The sequence below is a fragment of the Temnothorax longispinosus genome, chromosome 6 (assembly GCF_030848805.1).
Source record: "Temnothorax longispinosus isolate EJ_2023e chromosome 6, Tlon_JGU_v1, whole genome shotgun sequence".
Taxonomy (NCBI): Eukaryota; Metazoa; Arthropoda; class Insecta; order Hymenoptera; family Formicidae; genus Temnothorax; species Temnothorax longispinosus.
In genome coordinates this window covers 9,915,321-9,942,919 of record NC_092363.1, presented here as the reverse complement: position 1 = coordinate 9,942,919, position 27,599 = coordinate 9,915,321, and the positions used below count along the sequence as shown (strand labels likewise).

The 27,599-nt window shown below is 33.8% G+C and overlaps 1 protein-coding gene and 1 long non-coding RNA gene across 13 annotated transcripts; one reads left to right on the top strand and one right to left on the bottom strand.

The window, feature by feature from the left end:
- Positions 1 to 16,902: 16,902 nt before the first annotated feature.
- Positions 16,903 to 18,828, top strand: LOC139814864 (uncharacterized). 2 transcript variants are annotated; one of them, XR_011732606.1, is made up of 4 exons: positions 16,903 to 17,253; positions 17,396 to 17,764; positions 17,902 to 18,604; positions 18,691 to 18,828. It is a non-coding gene; the product is annotated as an uncharacterized lncRNA (long non-coding RNA). The 2 variants fall into 2 exon arrangements; XR_011732605.1 differs by lacking the exons at positions 16,903 to 17,253; positions 18,691 to 18,828 and adding an exon at positions 17,295 to 17,309 and having other exon boundaries at positions 17,902 to 18,601.
- On the bottom strand, positions 17,983 to 24,676 carry LOC139814863 (uncharacterized). 11 transcript variants are annotated; one of them, XM_071781359.1, is made up of 6 exons: positions 24,276 to 24,676; positions 24,020 to 24,133; positions 23,860 to 23,911; positions 23,682 to 23,794; positions 21,866 to 23,483; positions 17,983 to 21,500 (listed from the first exon to the last, which is right to left on the bottom strand). In XM_071781359.1, exons 2-6 carry the CDS (start codon positions 24,080 to 24,082, stop codon positions 21,478 to 21,480), a joined length of 1,869 nt encoding a protein of 622 aa, XP_071637460.1. In that variant the 5' UTR covers positions 24,083 to 24,133; positions 24,276 to 24,676; the 3' UTR covers positions 17,983 to 21,477. The 11 variants fall into 11 exon arrangements, 10 of the variants coding, with proteins under 10 accessions (XP_071637460.1, XP_071637463.1, XP_071637464.1 ...); XR_011732604.1 differs by having other exon boundaries at positions 17,983 to 18,202; positions 18,298 to 21,500; positions 23,860 to 24,676; XM_071781362.1 differs by having other exon boundaries at positions 21,866 to 21,942; positions 22,026 to 23,483; positions 23,860 to 24,676.
- Between the last annotated feature and the right edge of the window lie 2,923 nt (positions 24,677 to 27,599).

Genomic DNA, 27,599 nt, shown 5'->3' with positions numbered 1-27,599 from the left:
AACACTCTTTTTATAAATGAGTAAGTAAAATACAGCTTGAGTTATCAACGTTTAAAATTATACATAATCAAATATATATAGCATAAATAAATTCAAACAGATATATTATGATAAGAAGAAGATGAAGTTCTTGTTTATCTCTGAGTTATTAATTACATTAAACTATAAAAGAATGAATCAACGAAATGAAGTATTATCACAGTATATTGAACAATGTAAGCTATTAAATTATAAATAACTTGAATTTAAAGAAAATGGTAATCTTTACACAATGTGAATAGGAGAGGCAATTAGAGCCAAGCGCAGTAATCAAAACGCAAACAATTTATAAAAATAAATATATATATATTAACGTACGTTTCGACACATTATTCGTGTCCTCTTCAGCGTTAAAAGTTACATAAAGTCAAATACAAAGATTAACAAGGATAATCAAAAAGAAGTCGAGTATAAGGCGTAGTTAGTAGACGAACAAAGTATAAAAGACGCAGTCAAAATTAAAAAAAAAACAAGGATTGAAATCCTATGGATGTACCGTTGCCGAAATTCCAGATACGCCGGTAAGCACTCGCTCCACATCTCTCGCATCTTAGAAATAATCTCGCCAGGTTGAAAGACCAGGTGGGTAAGAAAGATTCGAAAGCCCTACCTGTACCATCAAACGGAGTCGCAATGTGGTAAAGGCGTAAATTATCTATGTTAAAATCAGATGACTAATGGATTTACTTACAGAGCAATTGCAGACCGGAATATCGCATTGTAACAACAAACTTCACGGTTCGAAACGTCGCGAATGAGTGAGGCATAGGTGGGAAGGTTAACATAATAGAGACTGGTGTATAAACCAGAGGAGGGGATAAACTCTCGCATAAAGTCGTTCTAAATTTTAGACAGTCTCTCGATCACATTTAAATACGCGTCCGATAAACCCTCCGCATCGGTCTGTAAATTCAAACCATTGACTACGCCTTATACTCGACTTCTTTTTGATTATCCTTGTTAATCTTCGTATTTGACTTTATGTAACTTTTAACGCTGAAGAGGACACGAATAATACGAGTATCTTTACTGAACATATTGTGAAGAGTAACTTTATCTTTGTGCTTCGGGACTGAATGATCTTCTCTCACTAAGATAGGTTTTCTATGATCAATTGAGTTCAAATATCGGTTATTTTTATATTTTAACATGTGATTGTCTTCTGCGGATCACGCGCGCGAGAACACTTATTTGTTTCGTGTCTGGAGTTTTATTCTACATATATATCTGTACTAGCTGGTTACCCGGGCTTCGCCCCGGAGGACATATGTAATCAGACACGCAAATAGTCTCTCTCTCTCTCTCTCTCTCTCTCTCTCTCTCTCTCTCTCTCTCTCTCTCTCTCTCTCTCTCTCTCTCTCTCTCTCTCTCTCTCTCTCTCTCTCTCTCTCTCTCTCTCTCTCTCTCTCTCTCTCTCTCTCTCTCTCTCTCCCTCTCCCTCTCCCTCTCCCCCCTTTCCCTCTCCCTCTCCCCCCTTTCCCTCTCCCTCCCCCCCCTCTCTCTCTCTCTTTCTCTAAATACAATTCTTTAAAATTCGATTAATTATTTCCCGAAAATTCGTCAAACTTCTGATACCGTTTTCCAAAAAGATCAATAACAAAAAATTATATACTTGATAGCACTCCCCAGGAAATTCAACCCCTACTTTATGTACAATTCTTTGAGATTCGGTCATTCGGAACCGGTTTTTAAAAAAATCGGTAATAAAAAATAGTACACTTTATAGCACTCCCCGGGAAATTCTACCCCTATTTCATATATAATTCTTTGACATTTAATCAATTATTTCCCGAAAAATTGAAAGAATTAAAAAAACCGGTTTTCAAAAAGATCGGTAACAAAAACTGTACACATTATGGCGCTCGCCGTAACATTCTACCCCTACTTCATATACAATTCTTTCAGATTCGGTCAATTAATTCCCGAAAAATTGAAAAAATTTCGATACCGGCTTCCAAAAGATCGGCAACGAAAAATTATACACTTCAAAATGTTGCGCTGCGCTTCGCTATCGCACAATCACTCGCGTTCGCGCCGCGCACTCCCGGACTCGTGTAATAACCGCTTTCTAAAAAGATCGATAACAAAAAATTATATACTTCATAGCACTTCCTGGGAAATTCAACCCCTACTTTATGTACAATTCTTTGAGATTCGGTCATTCGGAACCGGTTTTTAAAAAGATCGGTAATAAAAAATAGTACACTTTATAGCACTCCCCGGGAAATTCTACCCCTACTTCATGTATAATTCTTTGACATTTAATCAATTATTTCCCGAAAAATTGAAAGAATTAAAAAAACCGGTTTCCAAAAAGATCGGTAACAAAAACTGTACACATTATGGCGCTTGCCGTAAAATTTTACCCCTACTTTATATACAATTCTTTCAGATTCGGTCAATTAATTCCCGAAAGATTGAAAAAATTTCGATACCGGCTTCCAAAAGATCGGTAACGAAAAATTATACACTTCATAGCACTTCCCGGAAAATTCTACCCCTGTTTGATCTACAATTCTTTGAAATTCGGTAAATTATTTCCCGAAAAATTAGAAAAATTAGAAAAACCGGTTTCCAGAAAATCGGTAACAAAAAACTATACACATAGTGGCACTCCCCGGAAAATTCTACCCCTATTTCATATACTTTTGGTAAAAATTATTTGAAAAAATTTCGATACCGGCTTCCAAAAGATCTGTAACGAAAAATTATACACTTCATAGTACTCCTCGGAAAATTCTACCCCTGTTTGATCTATAATTTGTTGAGATTTAATCAATTATTTTTCGAAAAATAAGAAAAATTAAAAAAATCGGTTTCCAGAAAATCGGTAACAAAAAACTATACACATAGGGCACTCCCCGGAAAATTCTACCCCTATTTCATATACTTTTGGTAAAAATTCGGTTCAGGGGTTTGGGCTGGGCGTTGATGAGTCAGTCAGTCAGTCAGTCAGTCAGAATAATCGTGAAAAAAACACATTTTACCCCTTTTCACCCCCTTAGGGGTGGAATTTCTAAAAATCCTTTTTTAGTGGATGCTTACGTCATGAGAGGAATACACCCTCCAAATTTCAAGTCTCTAGGTTCAGGGGTTTGGCCTGGGCGTTGATGAGTCAGTCAGTCAGTCAGTCAGTCAGGACATCTTCCTTTATAGATATAGATTACATTAACTACACTGCTTACATGATTTGTATGAGAGATCGTTATCATACTTTTTGGATAGGAATTCCCTTGAGATCGTGTGATTACAGGTTAACCTGCGCTGTTATTTTATGGCCTAGAAGGAGAGTTGGTCGATCTCTTGGGCGCCCTTGCTCGAGGGGGACGCTTTGGATTTTGACCAAGCGTTTTGATCGTTTTTGTTATGTATATTTTTTGTTTTCTTTATAATTCAAGATAGTTATTTACTCTTGTAATCTGAAATCTTTTGTGTACTTTGAATTTTTATCTGCGTTATATCACGTGATCGCTGTATGAGGATTACTTATAATGAGTATACTCTACTGGTCGATCTCTTAGGCGTCCCTGCTCGAGGGGGACGCTTTGGATTTTGACCAAGCGTTTTGATCGTATTTGTTATGTATATTTTGTGTTTTCATTACGATTCAGGATAGTTATATACTCGTGAAATTTGATATCTATTGCGTAATTTGAACTATTTCTACGTTGTTATATCACGTGATCGCCGTATGAGGATCAGTCTTGCGTGATCGCTATTATATTTATCGGTTTGGAATCATTTCATCCTCACGTGATTGTGTTTACAGTTTTTCTTGCGTTTATGGAACATACTTGGTTTATATTTGACGTCTGGCCGCAGGGGGAAGTGATCCGCGCAGTTCCTTGGGCCTAACGCACCTACGGCATTATCGAGTTCAAGACACCGCGGACATACACGAACAATTATACATACATTCATACGCTTACACAGTTTCGAGTTTATATTACGAGTTTACGAGTTTATACTACGCAGTTTAACTTTTGCTTGGGACGCTTTTATTGAGGCGTTCATGTTAACCTAATAGTCATAGTCCTTTTTTTTTATGTGACATATAACTAGTTTCGGTTTCGCCATTATGACCATATGGGCTACCTCCATGGTTTTTCTTTTATCTGAATAAAAAAAAAATTGACGTCAGACGTCTATATTGACATCAGAGTTGAAGCTTTCTGCGAGGATTGCTGCCTTCTATATTATATCTGTATCATAATAATGATTTGTAAAATTATTTCGCGGCAATATAATTAAGACCTACTGTTTGTTATATGTAATGTTCTTTAGTTTGTAATTTTTTTTGTGTATTTGAATTATTTCTGCGTTACTGGAAAATTATTTGTTCCGATTTTTTAATTTGCACATTATTGACCGTGATACGCGATTTAGATATGCGATAGATACGAAATGTTCGAGGGGGACGCTACCTTATTTTGTGTTTTCATTGTGATTCATGATAGTTGTATACTCGTGAAGTTTGAAATCTTTTGCGTACGCTGAATTACATCTTTGTTATATCACGTAATCGCCGTATGAGAATTCAGCCTTGCGAGATCGCTACACTTATTGATTTGGAATCATTTCACTCTCACTATCGGAACAGTGTATATTAAACGATTTTTGGCGTGACTCTGGTATAAGCAACCAAAGGGTACCAAACTGCACCAGAACCAATAGCAACCACCAATAGCAACTTTGGTATATGTACCAAACCATACCAAACGATCGCCAAAAATCGCCTATTATTGGCACGCACGGACTACGCTTTCGTATTTTCCGCTGCATGGTACATTAGAAAACAAAATGCGGATCGGAATCACATGTATATACATATACATCTGTCACATTCGACAACGAATTCCATTCATAACCTACAAAATTGTCACCAATTGCAAAAATTATTAATTCAAAATTACATTATTTAAAATTTAAATAGTTTTTAATAATATTCTTACGGATCTCTGTTGAGATTCTGACATTTTGTCTTTTCACACTTGCACACAAGTATATGCTTCCGCAGTTTCCGCACGATCAGGGGCTCGATTCTCTAACGACAAACGTATGCGTAAACTCTGCTCTAACAGAAAAGCTGCAAGCTTATTGGCTAAAAACTATGCGATAGCCAATCAATTTGCAGCCTTTCTGTTAGAGCAGAGTTTGCGCATACGTTTCTCGTTAGAGAATCGGGCCCCAGTGCGGAAACTGTGGATAAAAGTCGGCGGAATGAACGAAAAGCCCGTATCAGACTACGGATTGGGAATATTGGGATTGAGATTGGATTGAAATTTAATCAATCAGAACAGAGAAAACTGATCTCAAGTTTAGTAAACTTAGCTCTGATTGGTCAAATTTCAATCCAATCTCAATCCCAATCCATAGTCTGATACGGGCATAAAAGAGGTCGAACCAATCACGAGCGTTTCGCCAATTCCGCATTGCGCATACGTTCCGTACCATGAGATCGCACCATAAAGGTCAATCCAGACAAACTTGCATAGCGCATAAACATAAGCATAAGAGAATTGATTGGTCCATATGCATGTGCATAAGGAAATAGACCAATCCGTTTCTTTATGCATATGATGGTTATGCACCTATGCAAGTTTGTCTGGATAGACCTTAAGGGTGAAATCACACGATACGGGAATCAGCATGCGGGACTGAGAGGATGCGTGATTCGAACAGCCAATCAACGCTCTTCCGCATTTTTCTATCCCGCATGTATTTCGTGCCCTTTGCACATAGTGCGTGAAAGACCCGAAAATAACGCGTTCCGGCCGGAAATAAATATATAATTTAAGACATAATTATTTAACAAAAACTGTAATATTTGTTAATTTTATTCAAATATACTATTTCAATTGAAATAAGCATTACTGCGATATAGTATTGAACAAATTTTATTTAAAATTATATTATTATATTCTATAACGCATTTTTGGTCGTTTTCCCGTATCGTGTGCACAGGGCACACTAAAATCTTGCGTATGCGTCATTGTTGATCTGTGTCTAGAATTCTGGAGCAAAAATTAAAAATGGATAATAAATTAATGTTAATGTTACAAGAAGCTATTAAAATTTTTATGAAATTTTATGTGAAAACTCCAATGTTACCTTATTGAAAGGAGAAAATGAGATTAACGTTAACGTAAATTTTTATATTGTACGAAACAATGTCGAAAAAGAAAGTTGAAAGAAGTATATGGGTTAGGCCAATTTACCCTATTCACTCCAACGTTTTTTCCGCCCCTTTATTCCTCCAACCATGCACTTTCGAGTTCCACGTGTTTTTCAAAATGTTAATAACTTTGAAAAATTCTCCAAAAATTATTATAATATCTTTGTACCTTCGACTAAAAATCAATGTAAAGAAAATTTGGAAAAATCATTTATTTAAATATTTTTTTACAACAATTATATGTTGACAAACACACGTTACGACTCGTTTTACTTAAAAAATCATAACTCACGAACAAATTGACGAAGCTTAATGAACCAAAACGCAAATTAAAGCTAAAAGTAGTGCAAATGAGAAAAAAAATATGAGATAATTATTAATTAAATAGGAATACTTAATTTCGTCGCCGCAAATTTGGTAATTTTTAAATAGTACAGAAGGACTTTAAGAGCTTACACCTGAGTAGAATTTTGAAAAAATCGATTTTTTTTATTGCATTTCTTGAAAATATATAGTTTCAAAAATATTGTGTTAAAATATTATTAAGAAATTCGAAGAATTGTAGAAGTTACGGAAGTTTTACTGAAGCGGGGCGGAGCGGAGCGTAGCGGTATCGCGCCTTTTTCGCCGGTATCGCGAGATAGCTCTCTCCTCTCAGGACTTCGTGTCCTTCGAGAAGCCTCTCCTCAAGTCGTCATCGAAGGACTTTTATATGGCCCCGGAATCGCCGACTAAAGGTAAAATTATAAAAAAAATTATTTTTAAAACAATTTTATTGTTAATTAACAAAAAAAAATTTTTTTTTAAATTATTACTAATATTTTCGAGTCAAAATAAAACTTTTTTGTCTTTTGCATTTTTTTCGTAAGACGAGTCGTTTTCAAGTTATAGCATTATAAACAATTAATGATATCCAAATCTCTTCTCAAACTTTAAACGCGTTTTTCTCGAAACATGGTTTTAAAAAACGGTGTTCACGATATCTCGAGAACGGATCGATAGATCTTTTTGAAATTTGGACACGATATTCTTGGATGCTTTGTCTAATTAGCTACAATCAAACTTTTATAAATTTTTTGTTACAAATGTTTAAAAAATGCATTGGTAACTTGAAAAAATAGTTCAAAAATCGACTTCAAATTTCAAACAGCCGCCATTTTTCGAATTTTTTTTTTAAATTTTTTTTTGGTTCGTAGCTAACTGTCTTGTATATCACTAATTAGGAATTTAATGCATATTTTTGTTCCAGATGACGTGACAACCCAAAATGGTGAACACCGCAAAAAAACGGGGCTTACGCTGATGCCAATAAACAATATTTATTGTTAATAAATTTTAATTAAAAAATTCACAAACGTACTAGAATACATGCTCTTTTTAACAGAAAAAAAAGTTTTTGAATAAAGCAATTATTTCCCGAGAAAAAAATTCCCAAAATATGGTCACTTTACTCAGGTGTAAGCCCTTAAGGACTTAAAGAATGCTAGAAAAAGAATTTTTGAATAAGAAAAGGCGAATTTGAAGTGTGACAGATATTTTTTATGTAAAAAAAATAATTTTTTTTTATAATTGTAGCTCCTCCCCACCTCTTCTACTTGCCTCTGAGCCATAATAGACCTCTGTGGAATGTTAAATTTTTTTTTAACGACAAAAATATTTTAAATACGTTTAAATTATACACAAAAATACATTTTTATAAAAAAAAAAAATGCTCATTTACCTTTCACACAACACGGACGTAATCCTCCAACCATGCACTTTCGTGTCCCACCGAGATTTTGATTGTTCGCCGTTTTGAGAGTAAATGAGCCTAGGACTTTGAAATTTTTACCTGAGGTTCTCTGCCACAACAACTTTTTTAGGAGTGGGGGGGATTATCCCACGATCATTTGTTTTCCGGAACAAACGACTGTTAGAAACTCGTGGGACACGAAAGGCATGGTTGGAGTGAATAGGGTTTATACTGTGGAACAACGGTTTCTTCAAGGAGACAGTGACAATTTAGTTACAATGTTAAGAACAACAGATCTATCCTTGTATTTTAATTATTTCAGAATGCAGGTGGATATTTTTGATAAACTGTTTGTCTTAGTGGGTCCTAAAATTGAAAAAAAATGTGTTATAAGGGAACCAATTCCCTCTCGAACAAGGCTTGAAATTTATATTAGATATTTAGCCAGTGGTGATAGCATGAAGCCTGTAGGATATGCCTTTAGAGTTGCTCCAAACACAGTTTCTAAAAGTGTGCATAAAACTTGTAATGAAATTTGGAAAACATTAAAAGATATAGTTATGCCTGTACCAAGTACACAAAAATGGAAAAAGATAGCGGAAAATTTTGAAGAACTGTGGAATTTTCCTCATTGTATTGGAGCGATCGATGGAAGGCACAGAGGTAATAATTAATTTTAGTTTTCTCTTTATTTAAGGTATATTGATACAAATCTATATATATAAGTCACGTCTGTCTGTCTGTCTGTCTGTCTGTATGTACGCGAACTACTCATTCGTTAGTTGACCGAATTTTTACCAAAAGTATATGAAACAGGGGTAGAATTTCCCGGGGATGAAAATGTCGCGGCCAATTTTTGCTACCGATTTTCTGGAAACCGATTTTTCTAATTTTTCGGGAAATAATTGACCAAATTAAAAGAATTATATATGAAACAGGGGTAGAATTTTCCGGGAAATGCTATAAAGTGTATAATTTTTCGTTACCGATCTTTTTGGAAGCCGGTTACAAAATTTTTCCAATTTTTCGGAAATTAATTGACCGAATCTTAAAGAATTATATGAAGTGGGGGTAAAATTCCCGGGAATTGCCATAAAATGTATAATTTTTCGTTACCGATCTTTGGGGAAATTGGTATCAGAAAATTTTTTTGAAATTAATTGACCGAATCTCAAACAATTGTATATGAAGTAGAGGTAGAATTTTCTGGGGAGTGCTATAAAGTGTATTATTTTTCGTTACCGATCTTTTTGGAAACCGGTATCAGAAAATTTTCCAATTTTTCGGAAATTAATTGACCGAATCTCAAATAATTGTATATGAAGTAGAGGTAGAATTTTCTGGAGAGTGATATAAAGTGTATTATTTTTCGTTACCGATCTTTTTGGAAACCGGTTACAAAATTTTTCCAATTTCTCGGAAAATATTGAATCTTAAAGAATTACATATGAAATAAAGATAGAATTTCTCCGGGATGCTATAAAGTGTATAATTTTTCGTTACCGTTTTTTTTGGGAACCGGTTACAAATTTTTTGAAAATTTTCGGGAATTAATTGACCAAATCTTAAAGAATTATATAGGAAATAGGAGTCGTGTGTCAAAATTTTTTTAATTGTTGGAGGATAAGTTTAATTTTTATTAATGAATTGATTGTCTTGAAACCGGTTACGAAGTTTTTCCAATTTTTCTAAAGGGATTTTCGATTTTGTTTAAAAAAATGTAGGTACGTGATTGTTCTAATTTCCTCAAATTTTGAGATATTAGCTGAATTTTTTTTAAAGAATTTTTCGTTACTTTTTAAAAACAATGCCCAAATTTTTCTAATTTTTTGGGGATGGCAAAGATGTGTATAATTTTTCATAACCGATTTTTTGGAAATTGGTTTCAAAATTTTCTAATTTTTTGAAGATGGCTACGATGAGTTTATAGAAAAATTGTTAATAATAAAGGGGTTTCCGATTTCTGCTCCAATTTCCGTAAATTTTGAGATATCAAGCTAAATTTTTTTTATGGATAATTTTTATAGATAATTTTTGTTACCGATTTTTGTGGAAACCGGTTACGAAATTTTTCAAATTTTTCGGGAGTTAATTGATCGAATTTCAAAAAATTGTATATGAAATAAAGGTAGAATTCCTGGGGTTTGCTATAAAGTGTATAATTTTTTGTTACCGATTTTTTTGTGAACCAGTTACAAAATTTTTCTAATTTTTCGGGTATTAATTGACCAAATCTTAAAGAATTATATATGAAATAGGAGTCAAAATTTTTTAATTTTGGAGGATGTTTATTTTTTATTAATGGATAATTTTTCATTAAGAATGATTTTCTTGAAACCAGTGCCAAAATTTTTCTAATTTTTTGATGATTGCGAAAAAAAAAATGAAATGGAAGAAAATAAAAGAGAGTTAATAATGGTGGGTCAACGGAGGGTGAAAACGCGTGCGAGGCACGAGCAAAAATAAAATTTAAAGACTTTAATATAAAGGATTATACATTTTTGAAACATTTGACAATATGCTAATCTGCATCCATTATATTATCTATTATTTTTTATTTAAAAAAAAAAAATTCGAAGAAATGTAGGTTAGAGTTTGAGGAGAAAGAATATCAAAGGTGCTCCTAATTAATGAGTGAGTTTGGGGAGAGGGGAATAGATTTTGAGCCCGCGCGAAGCGCGGGCGAAAAATCTAGTATGTTATAAATGCTTAACCCTTCGTGTGTAACGTCGGGTCACTCGTGCCCTGGCGAAAGTGACTGTCCCCTGTAGCTCGAAGGAAGGGGGGGGGGGGCGGGACCAAACTATACTGAAAAAAATATACTACTAAGCTACTAGCTCCCCAAGCGCCGACGGTCTAGTGCGTAAACAGCCGTTGTGAAAGCCAGACGAAATTTTGAAAGTGCACGAGTGACCCGACATTACACGTTACGTTGATTAAAAATATTAGGTGCGCAACTAAGTTTCCGGGTTTCACACATAAATGGCACCAATAACACATGTACTCGACTTACATGTTTGAAGTTGTCTGAAGTTATAGCTTGGACATCTGTTAACAATAACCAGTCGTTATACCAACACATATCGCAACGCAAAAATATTTTTTCTAACAACGGAGATGTCGAGTTTTGTGCCAAATAAACAGCATTTGCGTCCAGGACACCATCAAAACGCTGAAATGGGATCTGCTACCGCACCCGCCGTATTCGCCAGACCTGGCGCCTTTCGATTAGCACTTGTTCCGGTCGATGGCGCATGGCTTGGCTGGGCTACACTTGACCAATTTCGAAGAAGTGCAAAATTGGTTGGATAAATGGTTTCGGTCCAAAGACGCGTCGTTTTATCGTCGCGGTATTCATGTATTGCCAGAGAGATGGCGAAAATGTATAGCTAGCGAGGGACGATACTTTGAATAAACCATTTTTTGTATTTATTGATAAAAAAAACCCGGAAACTTAGTTGCGCACCTAGTAGCAGGTGAGTAAAATGTTTATTTTAATTTGGATGTTTTTTTTTACTAAAAATTCATGTTCTTTCATTGGGAATTGATAGATTAATCTTAGTTATCGATAAATAATATGTTTTGACTGTGCACAATAATTTAGCCTCGATATAATTTTTTCATATTTTTGTACTTTTTTATAATTTTGTAATAAATAATTGTGATTGATTACATTTTCATGAATAAAATTGATTAAAAATGAATAAAATGTGTATTTTACTGTAATTTGTACCTATTTACGTACTTTCAAAAAACGTGATTTTGATGCTCAAAACTTAAGCATCCCATTAATTTATACATACTTCTAATATTTTTTTCTTTAAAGTACTATTCTTAAACTTTAATTTCTTTTTTTTTTTTTAATATATTAATTTTTGCCAAAGTTACAATTTTTTGAAAAAAATGGTCCATTCTTCACGTTTTTATTTGTTTATATAAATATATTGTTTAAACAAATGAAAAAATCGGCAATATAGCGATTGATACTTAAAATAGGATAGTTAATAAGGTAACATGAATTTTTTCAGATTTTTTTAGAACACTTTAAAGTATTTTTTAGGCGTCGGACACGAGTGACCCGACGTTACCCGTTACAGGTGCCGAAAAAGACGTTACACACGAAGGGTTAATTGTGTCGAAACGTACGTTAATATATATATACTTGCATCTCAACCTGCGCATTGCTGATTGCTTGCACGGTCGTGTCTGCTAACGCGCACATGTGCGAGTGTTGCGTACGTATATCCTATGCGTTCACTGCGTGTGTATTTTTAGTTCTGCGACAAATATATTAATGACTGAAATTTGCTCCCGTGAGCGAATCCATTGTTTCTGTATTATTTATTGTTTCTATATTATATTATATATTTAGTATTTAGTATTGAGCGAATCCCGTGAGCGAATCCATTATTTCTGTATTATTTATTGTTTCTATATTATATTATATATTTAGTATTTAGTATTATGTCAACTCACACTGTCTCCACTGGTAGGCATAGAAACAACAATTTGTTGATGCCTTACCATTTGCGTGCACTCATTATACTCTAACTGTATCCACTACTAAGCATCGCAATAAATTAAATTAAATTAAATTAAAAATTAAATTAAATATATTTATTTTTATAAATTGTTTGCGCTTTGATTACCGCGCTTGGCTCTAATTGCCTCTCCTATTCACATTGTGTTAATCTAGAGAGCCTATATCTTTCTTTATGGTAATCTTTAATTAACCCTCCGTAGTCACACCTATTTTTTCAAACAAGGAAGTCACTCTGGGTCATTTTGACCCGAGACGAACTTTGACCGTTCGCCATTTGACCATTTATCCACCGATCGTGTTGAAAAAATTCTCGAATGCACTTGCGATATTACTAAATTGATTGCTATAAAAAAAGAAGGGCCTCAGGAATTTTTAACATATAAAAAAAATTCGCGAAAAATTTGTGTTAAAAAAAAAAAATTTTTTTTTAACTACAGCTAGAGGACGTCATGCCCGCCAATTTTCAAGTTACGCGCAAGATATTTACGATCAAAGTTGAGGCTCGGGTCAAATTGACCCGGTGTGACTACGGAGGGTTAAGCATGAACTCAAAGGACAATGTGAACTAGAATTAAATTGTACTTATAAGAAATGAACTATTATCTTTGTGTTCTGTTTAAAGAAGCATGTACAAAATATTAATTTAGTTTATCAGAATATATCTTAACATATGTAAACATATCAAGTGATCAATCAAATCATGACAATCAAAACATGAAAATTATACAATTATCACAACAAAACATGCACAATATATCAAATATCACTTCAGAACATACACAATGTGTTAAATATTACATCAGAGCATGCATAATATGTCAAATATCACGTCAAAACATGCACAATATCAACGGAATTTAACAATGTTTTAGCTAGATGCGTTAAACAGATGTTAACTGAAATTCTGATGAAATGAATTACAGTGAAGATTTCCTTAAATTGAGCAATGACAAACGTTTGTTAAGTTATTGTAAATTATAGTTAAAGTAACTAAATGATTTTACTTAACATAAATTATAATGAAAAGAACGTCTTGTTCTCACAAAATCTTTCTATATTGACGTCTTGCATTGAATTGGCTCGAACCTTGATCGATTGAGCGATGTTTCTAAAACCAAGAGAGTTACATCACAAACTCTTCTCGGGTTTCATTGAAACTCTACTAAATACCTGTGTTCAGGATGAACAGTTCGTCGAACCGAACAGACAGAGAGAAAATCTCTCGTGGTTCCTTGTATCGTGTCGGCACTAGGAGCTGGCTGAATGATGTCGTGTCGGCATCATTCCTTTCTCTCAATTATTCCTATGGACGGCTGGCGAAGGTGCTCTTTCGTTGTATGGAGGAGCTCACAAAATGGCTGGAACGATCCGTAGTAGTTATGCGATGGAAATCTCTTTTCTTCAACTCTCGTTGGAATTCGCCGTCCACAATCAAGAATAGATGATTTGAGAGCGCACGCAAAGCAGTTAACATGACCCTTTACAATAAAATCACTCAATCTAATTGGTTAACACAATGTTACAAAACGTAAAAGAACGTTAATCAAAACGTGTTGCTAGCTCAAATTGTACGGACAGAATGGCAGAAAACGACGTGACGAGAGACGATCGTCGCTTCGTCTTCTTCGTTGAGAAAATCAGAATTCGGAAGTGCGCCCTTGACAACGACAAGCGCCACTTGTTTTTCATTGCTCTTTGCCTTTCCTCCCTATCGTACTTTACGCGGTTATTTTTAAACAGTTCTATAATCTTTTTTCAAATATTTTTGAAATATTATGAAATATTCTTAATTAAAAAAGATGCATGGGGTAGCGCATTTTTCCGTGCCAGTTCGCAACGACGCCGCTAGGCGGCGCATAATGGTAAGACTAACTTGCAAGTAAATTTCAGTTGGGATCTAATATATAAGTAAGGGGGCTTATTACGGTTCTTGAAACGAGGTGAAAGTTACAAAAATGAGGAAATTTACTAAGTGTTGTGAGCGCACAACGAATAATAGATTAAGTATCGCACTTGGCAACTCCGAGTTGCCTCCTATCGGTAACTTGACCCTACCCTAGCGGAAAAAATTTCTATGAATAACTACAAAATTTAACTAGAAATAGAAATTTGTACATTTTTGTTGAAATATTTAATTTTTTGTACACAGAAAGAAATATTTCTTTACATTCGTTATTTCCATTTGTTTGGATTATATTTATTTCATAGAAACAAATTTACTTTAAGTAAAACATTATTTTGTTGAATAGAAATTTTGTAGTTTTATTACATTAAACCATATTGTTTAATAAAACAAACACGATTGTTTAAAAGAATATGTTTCAATAAAAAAACATTTTCTTTGGTTACAATAAATGTAATTAGCGTTTTCACCGCTAGGCGGCTGCTAAACTCGTAAGTCAAATTCGACCAGAGACCGTATATAAGGCCCCACAGTAAAAGCGTCTATCACTCGCAGTTGTACACATCATTGGAATCTAATATCACACCGGTCACTCGAGTGATGGAGATATGACAATTATTTATTATTTATTTATTTATATACGTAGCAGTCAACCGACTACTACATATATCATATATAAATAAATAAATAATAAATAAATGTTTAAGACATTTTTTATAAAACATTGATATTTAAATAAAACAATAGTATTATTAAAGCAAAGAGAATATGTTTTTCGTTTCAAACAATTTTTTTATTTAAGACAAAGATATATATTCTTTGAAAAATCAAACAATTGCATTTTGTAGTTTAAACACTGATTCGGTTGGACTATTCCAATGCATAAATTTCTTTAGATTTAAGAAAATTTATTAAATCTAAAGAAACATTTCTCTCTGTGTAGAAATAGTTATTTTTTTGTAGAAATATCTACGAAATAGTATCACAAATTACAATGTTCTCAAATCAAGAAATTATTGCAAATAGTATTTTATGAAAAACTACAATTTTATAAAAAATAGTACAAAGATCTACAAATTTTAAAAATTTAAGAAAAAACAAAATCTTAAAAAATTAAAACATCTGCTTACTTGTAGAATGCTACAATTATTTATAAATGACTAAGAAATCTACTACAATTTACGTATCGTAAAACTATGCAACTTAGAATCTAATTCAGTTTTTAGTTTCTCATAAAATACTACAACTGCGTACAAATACTAACAAATACCGATTTGTTTGTACAGCTAAAAAATTTATTACAATTATGGCTAATTAAAATTTGTAATTTTTAGTTAAATGTTACAAGTTTTTACACAAATCTTCCAAAATTCATCTATTATTAATAACTTCTTAATTCGCAGAAGTCAAAATACTTATGTTTTTATTTTCGTATAGTCTGTGTTGTAAAGTCCAATAGAAAAATACATAAATGTACAATTTTTTACCTATATAAATTTCTGATTCGTGAATGGTTGTAATTTTGCATACAATACTACAAGATTCTACAGAAAACGACAAAATTCTTAAGTCTTTTACAACTCGTGAATTCATGAAAATCTACATAAATTTACTTTTTTTAGATGTTTATAAAATACTACAATTTTACATGGAAATTAACAGACCTTCAACCAAACCTTCAACCTTTCCATGGAAAGTAAAAAATTAATATGTCAATTAAAAAAATGTCAATTAAGTATCTTATGCAAAATTAGAAGAAAAAGAAAACTTAAAATAACATATAAGCAATGAGAAGTGCCGTTTTCGGTCGAAGCGGATCTTGATGCTTAATAATATTTCACAATATCAATTATTATTAAATACATGTTTCAGTTTTTTAAATTGGCACTGCGTGCCAATATATGGACTTTGTCGGAGTTAAACGCAATTGTGTAAACTGAAACTAAAAATAATATAATTTATATTAATTTGATATTGTAAAGTAAAATAATATACTATTAGAAGAATATTTATAACAGTTATACAAATTTATATGGATAGATCCATTATAGAGTATATATTCATATATGATTATCTTTGACCTTATAAATATACTTTTACATGATCACACATGATAATATACTAGTATATAAAACCATATATGACTATATCAAGAGACACGGTAGTGTCTCGCGCCAAGTACACGCGGAGCGAGACCGACCGTGATCAAGAGACACGGTAGTGTCTCGCGCCAAGTACACGCGGAGCGAGACCGACCGTGACTCTTTTACGCGACGCGACGGGTTGCGAGTACCCGAGATGTTGAGATCTCGATAACGAGTGAACGGATCAAGTTCTAAGTAGGCTTGATCGATAGCTTGGGGTCCAATTAGGGGGGGGTTTCTCTCATAATATTCCGCTACGTGCCCTACGAGCGGAGATATTGCGACGCAAAGTCCAAATGGGAAAATTTATTTTTAAGATACTCCTCCTCCTCCTCCTCCTAACGCCGACGTCTCAATATTATTATGATTATCAGAGAAACGTCCCTTTCACTTTTTCGACGCTGGCGGCGCAGGTATCGCCAGTTTCGATATCGCGCGCGTATTTCGAAATTAGGTCGATAGACTTATCGGTCAGGAGGAAGATTTCTATTTATTAGGTAAATACGGAAACCCCTACGGCTCACCAGCGACTGTGTCGCTAGTAGTGGTTATTCGTGCAACTAGTATCACGTTTTGCTTCGCGCAGCGCGTGAGTCGGGTGCAAGCAGCAAGTTGTGTTGCTTCGTGCAACTAGTTACATCCAGAGTGGGTCTGAAACATAACCTTACTGTCAGAGTGATAAAATTGCACAAACTTGAACATTTATTAATATTTTGGGTAATTTGTCACATTCGAAGTTTGACATATTCATGATTGTGTACAACTAACAAAATGTGAAATGTTTTTTGGTTTTTTACTGTAGAGGTTTGATTGATTTTGCTGCTATTCATGTATTACATGTTCGATTTTTATGTTTCAGATAATTTTCTAGATTATTTTGCTGTCAGAAATAGCTTGTAATTTTGAAGACATGAATCACATTATAGTGAAAGATGAAAATAGTATACTATGGTATACAGTGGGAATCTCGTTAATCCATTCATGCGCGTCACTAATTAGATGACGAGGCATTTGGCTACCTTAAGAGAGTCATAGTTACTCCCGCCGTTTACCCGCGCTTGCTTGAATTTCTTCACGTTGACATTCAGAGCACTGGGCAGAAATCACATTGCGTCAACACCCGCGAGGGCCATCGCAATATGATTTAGATAATGAAAAATGTGACCTTTCAATTTTCTTGCAACTTTGTAATGAGATAAAAAGTAACATTCAATAAGGATTGAAAGAGGTAATTTTTTCGACTCCAAATTTATCATTTATTGTATTTATTTCTATTGAAGTCACCTTTTCGTGATGATGGAATATGTTCCCCATTCACGAATCTCTACCCCTATCATAAACCCAGGATTGAATTGTCATTTTCAGGTTATTTCCTACGATAAGGTGTTTTGGTTAAAAAATGTAATGGAGGTTTTGATAAAAAAATATTTTTACAAGAATTTCAAATACGAGGAAATACGTGATTTATTGCTAAAAGTACATGGTATTGAAACGTCTTTAAGTACTATTAAAAGAACCCTTTCATCATTTGGCCTACGAAGAAAAAATATTGAAGAAAGTGATATTAAAGATATATGCCGGGCTATTGTGGAAGAACTTCACTCAGCTGGTTACAATTTAGGATATACGTCATTGTGGTTGAAATTGAAAAAAAAATATGGTCTGACTGTAAAGAGGAATACAGTGTATAATATCTTGAAAATTGCAGATCCAGAGGGTCTGGCAGACAGATTTGCTAATAAGCTTCGCAGAAGGGAGTACCTTAGTCCAGGTCCAAATTTCATGTGGCATACAGATGGTTACGATAAATTAAAACCGTTTGGTTTTGCGATACATGGTTGTATTGATGGCTTTTCGAGGATGATTCTGTGGTTAGAAGTTGCAACAACGAATAATGACCCAAAAGTGACAGCACATTATTTCTTATCAACAATATTCAGTTTGAAATTTTTGCCTACTATAATGCGGTCAGATAAGGGCTCTGAAAACACTCTAATAGAATCGCTACAAATTTGTCTACGCAGCAAAGACGAAGACAAATTTTCTGGAGAAAAAAGTGTCATAAAAGGTAGAAGTGTTCATAATCAACGTATCGAATCTTATTGGGGGCAAATGCGGCGTCACTCAGCTGATTTTTACATACAATTTTTCAAGTGCATGATGCAAAAGAACCTCTTCGATGGCAGTAAGCTACACAAAATGTGCCTGCAGTATTGTTTTGGTCCACTGATTAAGGAGGATTTATATCTGACAAAAAAACTATGGAATGAACATAGAATTCGGAAGCAAGCAGCGAGAAATAACATTGCTGGTAAACCGTATATACTTTTTCATTTGCCTGAAAAGGTCAATGCTCGCAATTACAAGAAGGATACAAATGGAGACGTTGTGAAGCGGCTTCTTCAAGAGCTTACAACTAAACCACATTTGATTGATCCTCATTTTAAGGAACTAGTTGAATTAATTCTACCGGAAGTTCAAATTGCAAGATCACCGGAGGAGGCTCTCGAATTGTATAAAAAAATTTTAAACAGAATTAGTCAATATACAAATGAAAGTAATCGATGAGGTATATTGTATGAACATTGTGGAGAGTATAGTTTCTTCACTAAAAGGATTCATATTATTTTTTGTTAAGATCGTCTTCACTTTTCCAACTTCTAAACATCAAACTTCGATTACAATTTAAATAATTTTAATATAAAATCAGTCTGACATTATATTAACAAAATATTGAAGAAATTTCTAATGTTTAATGAGTTTCAAATGAATAAATATAAAGCATAATTTATCTCTTAAATTTCTTGTAACTTCACTCGGCCAAGAAGAAATACATTATAATGGAGAAGTATTGCAAGATCATCTATACTCTTTTCTTGTTTCTTCTTTCAATGCACATTTCCCCTATACTCTGTCTCTTTTTACCGTTTTTCATACTTCTTTTTTCCTTTTCCTGAACGTTTTTCTCCTTCATGTAGACCTTTCCCTTCTTCCAACAAGTTATTGAAACACTTAAACAATATAATATATACGCCTGAAGTGATTAGCGAACGAAAAACGTAAGTCTACATACCTAATAAATTAACATTCACTATAGAGAAACTGTATATACGTTATAAAAGAATTTACATAAAATTAGTAACATGTTTTTTCATTCCGTAAGCCATAACTAAAAACTCGAATAATTTCCCAGACATTTCCCTGAGTTTTTTTTTTTTTACTTCCACTGACAAAGTATTTTTATCAGCTTCAGCTAAGTATTGGATTGATAATAAAATTGTGAGCAACAAATTAATGAAGCCACACATCAATAGCTATTCCAAAATACACTGCTTCCTTAAAGAAGAAGCTTTGTTTTAACAAAATTTCTTAAAATTAAACTAAACTTTCAAGTTTATAAGGAAGCAATGTATTCACAAGATGATCAAAATAAATTATTCCTTCTGAAATGAATGCAGAGCTTATTTTATCTCGATTTTTTAAATTTTAATTTACATAGAGGAAACTTTATTTTTTACTTCGTAATGTTATTCGTAAATATATCCCTGATATTTCTCTGATTTTCCTGACGGTTTTTCTATTCCCTGACTTTTCCCTGACAAGTGGCCACCCTGCATAAGTAAGTTATAAGCAATGTAATGAATTTTTGAAAATAGTTTATTTTTACAAATAACAAAACTGTTCTTTGCTAATGTATTTTTTATAATAGTAGTAACCCTGTTTTGGAAATTATAACTCATATACATAAAATATTACAATATTATTCTATGAACTTATGATTCTTCTTAATTAAAAACTTATTATTTTATTAACTATTTATGCTGTAAGTTTAAGTCTTTGAAAAATACTGTGTTTTAAGGGCCGTACACTTTCGTATCACATTCGCACGTTCAATACATAATTATGTTACATATTAGTAACCAATATTGCAATTGTACATAAACTATGAAGGAAATTTTGAAAGCATTAATATTAAAAACTAACTGCATTTACGTTATATTTTCAGCAACTCGAAATTGCATTTTCATCATAAACATATATAATCGCAATCTTTTCTTTGTAATTATATTAATACGAACAGAAAAATTCTTGAATGAAGATAACTTTTTTCAGAAATAAAACATTTTCCATCAAACCTTTTGTAGCACATGCCGAACATATACATATTATAGTTTTATCTGATTCAACCATATTTTCAACTTTGTAGCAACTCAAAATTTCATTTATTACATAAACACATATGATATAATCGCGATTTTTTTCAAATTCCAAGCATCTATTAGCACGAACAACAAAAGTCTTAAATGAAAATAAGTTTGTTCAAAACTAGAACAATAATCGAACATATCTTATATTATTAAACCTTTTTTCAATTTTGTAGCATCTAAAAATTGCATTTGCAACATTAACACGTATAATCGCAATCTTTTCCTAATTATTAAAACAAACAGCAAAATTCTTGAATGAAGATAACTATTTTCCAAAATAAAACACTTTTCATCAAACCTGTTCTAGCACATGTTGAAGATATATTATAAATGTATATAATTCAACTTTAGTTTTAAGGTTATAGCAACTCAAAATTGCATTTGCAGACTAAACAAGGATAATAATGATATTTTTTTAAATTCTAAACATCTATTAATACGAACAACAAAAGTCTTAAATGAAAATAAGTTTGTTCAAAACTAGAACAATAACCGAACATATCTTATATATTATTAAATCTTACTTTCAACTTTGTAGCAACTGAAAATTGCATTTGCAGCATATAAACACGTATAATCACAATCCTTTTTGCAAATGCTAGGCATATAATACTTCTTTTGTGAGCATATTTTGGTATCGTAATCACAAATCAACAAAATCTTTGGTTGAAATCACCCATTGTAAAATCAACATTTCTTCTCAGTCTTCAGCTCTTGAGTGTCTCTACTTCATTCATTCCAAAGATTCAGTTCCTGCTAAATGATTACAACCATTTTAATTTGATTAATTATTTATTGTACAGATATGCGTTGGTTATTCCATTTTATTTCAATATCTGAATCGGTCGCTTTCTGCTTAAATTAGAAAATGAACATAAATTAAGAATTTTTAATAATAAGAACGAATAATGTCATATACTGTAAAGAATTATGTTTCAAACTTTCGTATACATATAGAGCATTGCAACGTTTTTATAAATAAATCGTAACCGACTTACTTGAAATAAAATGAAATCTATGTATATTTTCTATAACTGCATGACTTGAGTTCGTTGTTCCTCGTTTTCTTAATGTAAGAGAATAATACGTTTTTTTGAAATATAGTATTTAAAAAACAATACCTTTGAAAGTATTTAGAAGAGTATGGGCACTTGGTCTTTTCTCAGGTTCGTGAAGAAAACATTCTTTTAAAAGAGATCTTAAATGAATTGGCATTTTCGATAAATTGGGTGCTTTCAAAGTGGAGACAATTCCTCTTAAATTAATTAAATTGTATCCTACCCCAAGAGGCAGAGTCCAGACATTCTTTTGCGAGTATAACTCTACAATAACACAGGCAAGCGACCAAACGTCAGAATAAATAGTAGCTTCTTTGTATTGTATAAGTATCTCAGGAGCCATATAAAGCGGTGTTCCTTGAAAGTTGTGTCCAATTGTGGTGTGAAGCGCAGAAGGCATCGCATCGCATTTACTTAAGCCAAGATCACACACTTTTGTAGTATAGTGTCTATCCACAAGGATGTTTTCTGGTTTTATATCTTTGTGCAGTATTGCTGGTCTTGACTCATGAAGAAATGTGATGGCTTTGCATATTTGATAAGATATAAGGGATTTATTTTTTTCATTTAGTTTTAATTTGAGTTTTGAGTTACCATGAAACAAGACAGATCGCAAACTTTCGCTGTCGAAGTACTCCATGACAATGTGACATTGAGATTGAGAAAATGATACTGCCATTATACTAATTATATTCGGATGTCTCACTTTATCCATTATATTCATTTCGCGAATGATGTATTTATTACTGGTCGATAACTCTATAGTTTTCACTGCCACATCAGTTCCTAACCATGTCGCACGTTTCACTGTTCCAAAAGCACCTTTACCCAACAAGATTTCGGAAAAATGTATATTTTTTTCGTCGATAACAGGGATCGAAAGATGCACATTGTGAACAGTTTGTCGATTATTAGGCAGATTTTCTTTAGATTCGAAATCATTTGTTAAAATATGAATTTTGGACGATGCAGCAGCACGATTTTCTGTAGTAAATTTAATACTTTTTTTACTACTCAATTCTACCGCACTTGAAAAATTGCGTTTTTTATTTACATTTTCTTTGGAAATGACTTCATTTGTTATAATATGAATTTTAGATGATATAGCAGCACTATTTTTGGTAGTGAATAGAATTTTTTTTTTACTACTGCATTCCTCCGCACTTGGGAAATTACGTCTTTTATTTCTATTTTGCTCAATATTCAGATCGTTCAACTTTGATGAGAAAACATTTTTTATCTGATTCACTGGCAATGAAATTTGGCTCATTTGTGATAATTGTTTGTCCTCTAAAAAACTATTTTCTGTCGTTTTTCGATTAGGTACTGATTTTTTCTGAGTCAATAAATATAATCTTAATGTTGAATTCCTTGAACGAATTTTTTGAACAAAATCCCAAAAGTTTTTTTCACTACAACTGCGAAAATCATCATAAATCTCTCCGTTGTAATTACCTATGTCAACGACCGATCCTTCGAAATATTTAGAATTCTCTTCGGTTTTCATTGCCTCGAGTATCATATTTTTCACTTCGGCAAGTCGATATTTTTTTGCTTGGTCCAATTCTATCGTCTTGGCACCTGCGATTGGCTCCTTTATGTGAATGAATTTACTTCTTTCATCTATCTTGTGTTTCCATCCGATATGAATAATTCGTTTTACATTTTTATTAACACCGACCTAAAAAGAATAAAGAAAAAGTTATTCCAAGAATTCCCTAGTGTACATAATAATGTAAATCTTCATTAATTCCTTCCGAAATCAGTGACGATAAATATTCTCTATTCAGGCAGAATGCAGGATTGATAAATTTTTCGAATACTTTTCTATGTCTTAAAAATAAAAACTGATAAAAATAAAAAATGCAATATCCAAAACCTTTACTTTTTTTTCAAAAAAATTCGTCCCAGAAGAATTGTTTCCTTCTCCGTCAATAATAGCCATTATTTCCTGAAATCTTTTCTTTTTACCTTCATTTTTGAAGTTCGGATCTGCAAGGTTACATTAACATAACTTAATTCAATTTACATTAAACTATCAGAATAAGGATACTCACGTTTTGATAAATTAGCATAAAAAATTCTGTACTCAATTTTTCCGGGGATTAACTGAAATTCATCATTAATTAATTCGAGACCACATTGTTCATTGTCCGAATCATAGTAGACAAGGCCACTTGCTTCTGGAAAGTAAGTTTTTACACTTTTAAAACGAACCCTGCAATTTTGTGTTGGCAGTTTGACAGTACTATTTTCATCTTTCACTATAATGTGATTCATGTCTTCAAAATTACAAGCTATTTCTGACAGCAAAATAATCTAGAAAATTATCTGAAACATAAAAATCGAACATGTAATACATGAATAGCAGCAAAATCAATCAAACCTCTACAGTAAAAAACCAAAAAACATTTCACATTTTGTTAGTTGTACACAATCATGAATATGTCAAACTTCGAATGTGACAAATTACCCAAAATATTAATAAATGTTCAAGTTTGTGCAATTTTATCACTCTGACAGTAAGGTTATGTTTCAGACCCACTCTGGATGTAACTAGTTGCACGAAGCAACACAACTTGCTGCTTGCACCCGACTCACGCGCTGCGCGAAGCAAAACGTGATACTAGTTGCACGAATAACCACTACTAGCGACACAGTCGCTGGTGAGCCGTAGGGGTTTCCGTAGGTAAATTAGGTAAAATATAATATATATTGAGTCAACGGAAAAGAAGGTTCTCTACGCTTGGCAGAAAGTGCCGCTAGGGAATTTTTAAGTCGATTCTTATGAATCAAGCTTGATATAATATATATTAAGTCAACGGAAAAGAAGGTTCTCTACGCTTGGCAGAAAGTGCCGCTAGGGAATTTTTAAGTCGATTTTTATGAATCAAGCTTGAATTCGATGTCTAGGTATCCCAGGTTGCCAATGACGAGGTCCAGATAGTGCGCTTCATAGTTTTCGGTGTCCAGGTGTAATAATACGTTGAATTCGATGTCTACGTGTCCCAGGTTGCCGATGACGAGGTCCACATAGTGCGCTCCGTAGTTTTCGGTGTCTACGTGTATTAATACCTTGAATTCGATGTCCACGTGTCCCAGGTTGCCGATGACGGGATCCAGATAGTGCGCTTCATAGTTTTCGGTGTCCAGGTGTAATCGTACGTTGAATTCGATGTCTAGGTGTCCCAGGTTGCCGATGACGAGGTCCACATAGTGCGCTCCGTAGTTTTCGGTGTCTACGTGTATTAATATCTTGAATACGATGTCCACGTATCCCAGGTTGCCGATGACGGGATCCAGATAGTGCGCTTCATAGTTTTCGGTGTCTACGTGTATTAATATCTTGAATACGATGTCCACGTATCCCAGGTTGCCGATGACGGGATCCAGATAGTGCGCTTCATAGTTTTCGGTGTCCAGGTGTAATCGTACGTTGAATTCGATGTCTAGGTGTCCCAGGTTGCCGATGACGAGGTCCACATAGTGCGCTCCGTAGTTTTCGGTGTCTACGTGTATTAATACCTTGAATTCGATGTCCACGTGTCCCAGGTTGCCGATGACAAGATCCAGATAGTGCGCTTCATAGTTTTCGGTGTCCAGGTGTAATCGTACGTTGAATTCGATGTCTAGGTGTCCCAGGTTGGCGATGACGAGGTCCACATAGTGCGCTTTGTAGTTTTCAGTGTCCAGGTGTAATAATACGTTGAATGCAATGTCTAGGTGTCCCAGGTTGCCGATGACAATGTCTAGATAATGAGCTCCGTAGTTTTCGGTGTCTACGTGTATTAATATCTTGAATTCGATGTCTAGGTGTCCCAGGTTGCCGATGACGAGGTCCACATAGTGCGCTCCGTAGTTGTCGGTGTCTACGTGTATTAATATCTTGAAATTGATGTCTAGGTGTCTCAGGTTGCTGATGACGAGGTCCAGATAGCGCGCTCCGTAGTTTTCGGTGTCTAGATGTAATAATACCTCGAATTCGATGTCTACGTGTCCCAGGTTGCCGATGACGAGGTCCACATAGTGCGCTTTGTAGTTTTTAGTGTCTAGGTGTATTAATAACTTTAAATCTGAATGTAGGACACGTAGATATCGAATTCGAGGTATTAATACACGTAGACACCGAAAACTACGGAGCGCACTATGTGGACCTCGTCATCGGAAACGTGGGACACCTAGACATCGAATTCAACGTATTATTATACCTGGACACCGAAAACTATAGAGCGCACTATCTGGAACCCGACATCAGCAACCTGGAACACGTGGACATCGAATTCAAGGTATTAATACACCTGGATACCGAAAACTATGAAGCGCACTATGTGAACCTCGTCATCGGCAACCTGGGACACCTAGACATCGATTCAAGCTTGATTCATAAAAATCGACTTAAAAATTCCCTAGCGACAGAATTAAGAGACACGGTAGTGTCTCGCGCCAAGTACACGCGGAGCGAGACCGACCGTGACTCTTTTACGCAACGCGACGGGTTGCGAGTACCCGAGATGTTGAGATCTCAATAACGAGTGAACGGATCAAGTTCTAAGTAGGCTTGATCGATAGCTTGGGGTCCAATTAGGGGGGGGGGGGGTTTCTCTTATAATATCCCGCTCCGTGCCCTACGAGCGGAGATATTGCGACGCAAAGTTTAAATGTGAAAATTTTTTATTAAGATACTTCTTCTATCTACTTCTAACGCCGACGTCTTATATGACACTACAAAAAGGCGTGATATCTGTACAAAATTACTTTTTTTTTTTTTAAAGTAAAGAAAGGCGCCAAGTACACGCATAGTAGTGTATATGTTGTTACCTCGAAAAAAAAAAAACAGTGGTAGTATTATACCTTAAAAAAATCTAAGTAACAAGTGGTAGACGAAATCTTTGTATCTTGAAAAATCTCGAAAAAACCTAAACAGTAGTGTCTTCACCTCGAAAAAAAAAACAAAGTAGTAGTATTATACCTCGAAAAAACCTAAGTAACAAGTGGTGGACGTAATCTTTGTATCTCCAAAAATCTCAAAAAAACCTAAGCAGTATTATTTTTATTTCCAAAAAATTATTACTCAAGTGATACACATCACAAAATTACGTTACCTTATCAAAAAATGAGTCGCGCTTCAAGTGATCTATTATTACAATTACAAAAAAGAAATGATATCTCTTTTTAAATTACAGCGCCAATTACAGAGAACATATATTTTTCGAGATACAAAGATTACGTCTGCCACTTGTTACTTAGGTTTTTTCGAGGTATAATATTACTACTGCTTTTCTTCGATTAGAATAAAAAATTGAATCATGAAGAATTATACACAGAGGTAACAGTACAAAATACAAATATTTTATTAAAATATTTAAACCCAACAAGGGAATACAAGGTATTTAAATACAAAGTTTATATATGTATTTTAAAAGATTTAATCGCATCGCAAAGAATTACAGAGGTAACAGTACAAAAAATAAAATATTTTATTAAAATACATAAATTTTTCTTGTCAAAAAACTTGGCGCTGCTAGAAAGAGAGAGAGAGAGAGAGAGAGAGAGAGAGAGAGAAGAGCCTTTTACAAATGTAGATATTACTTATTCTATACTTATTCTATACTTAATTCTAATCGCTTTAAAAATCTAAACTTATCCTAACTTATCCTATACTTAGTAATAAGCCGCATTATTCACCGTCACACACACACACACACACACACACACACACACACACACACACACACACACCACACACACACACACATCGCCCACACCCACTCGCTTGCACATACACACCAGGCTGACC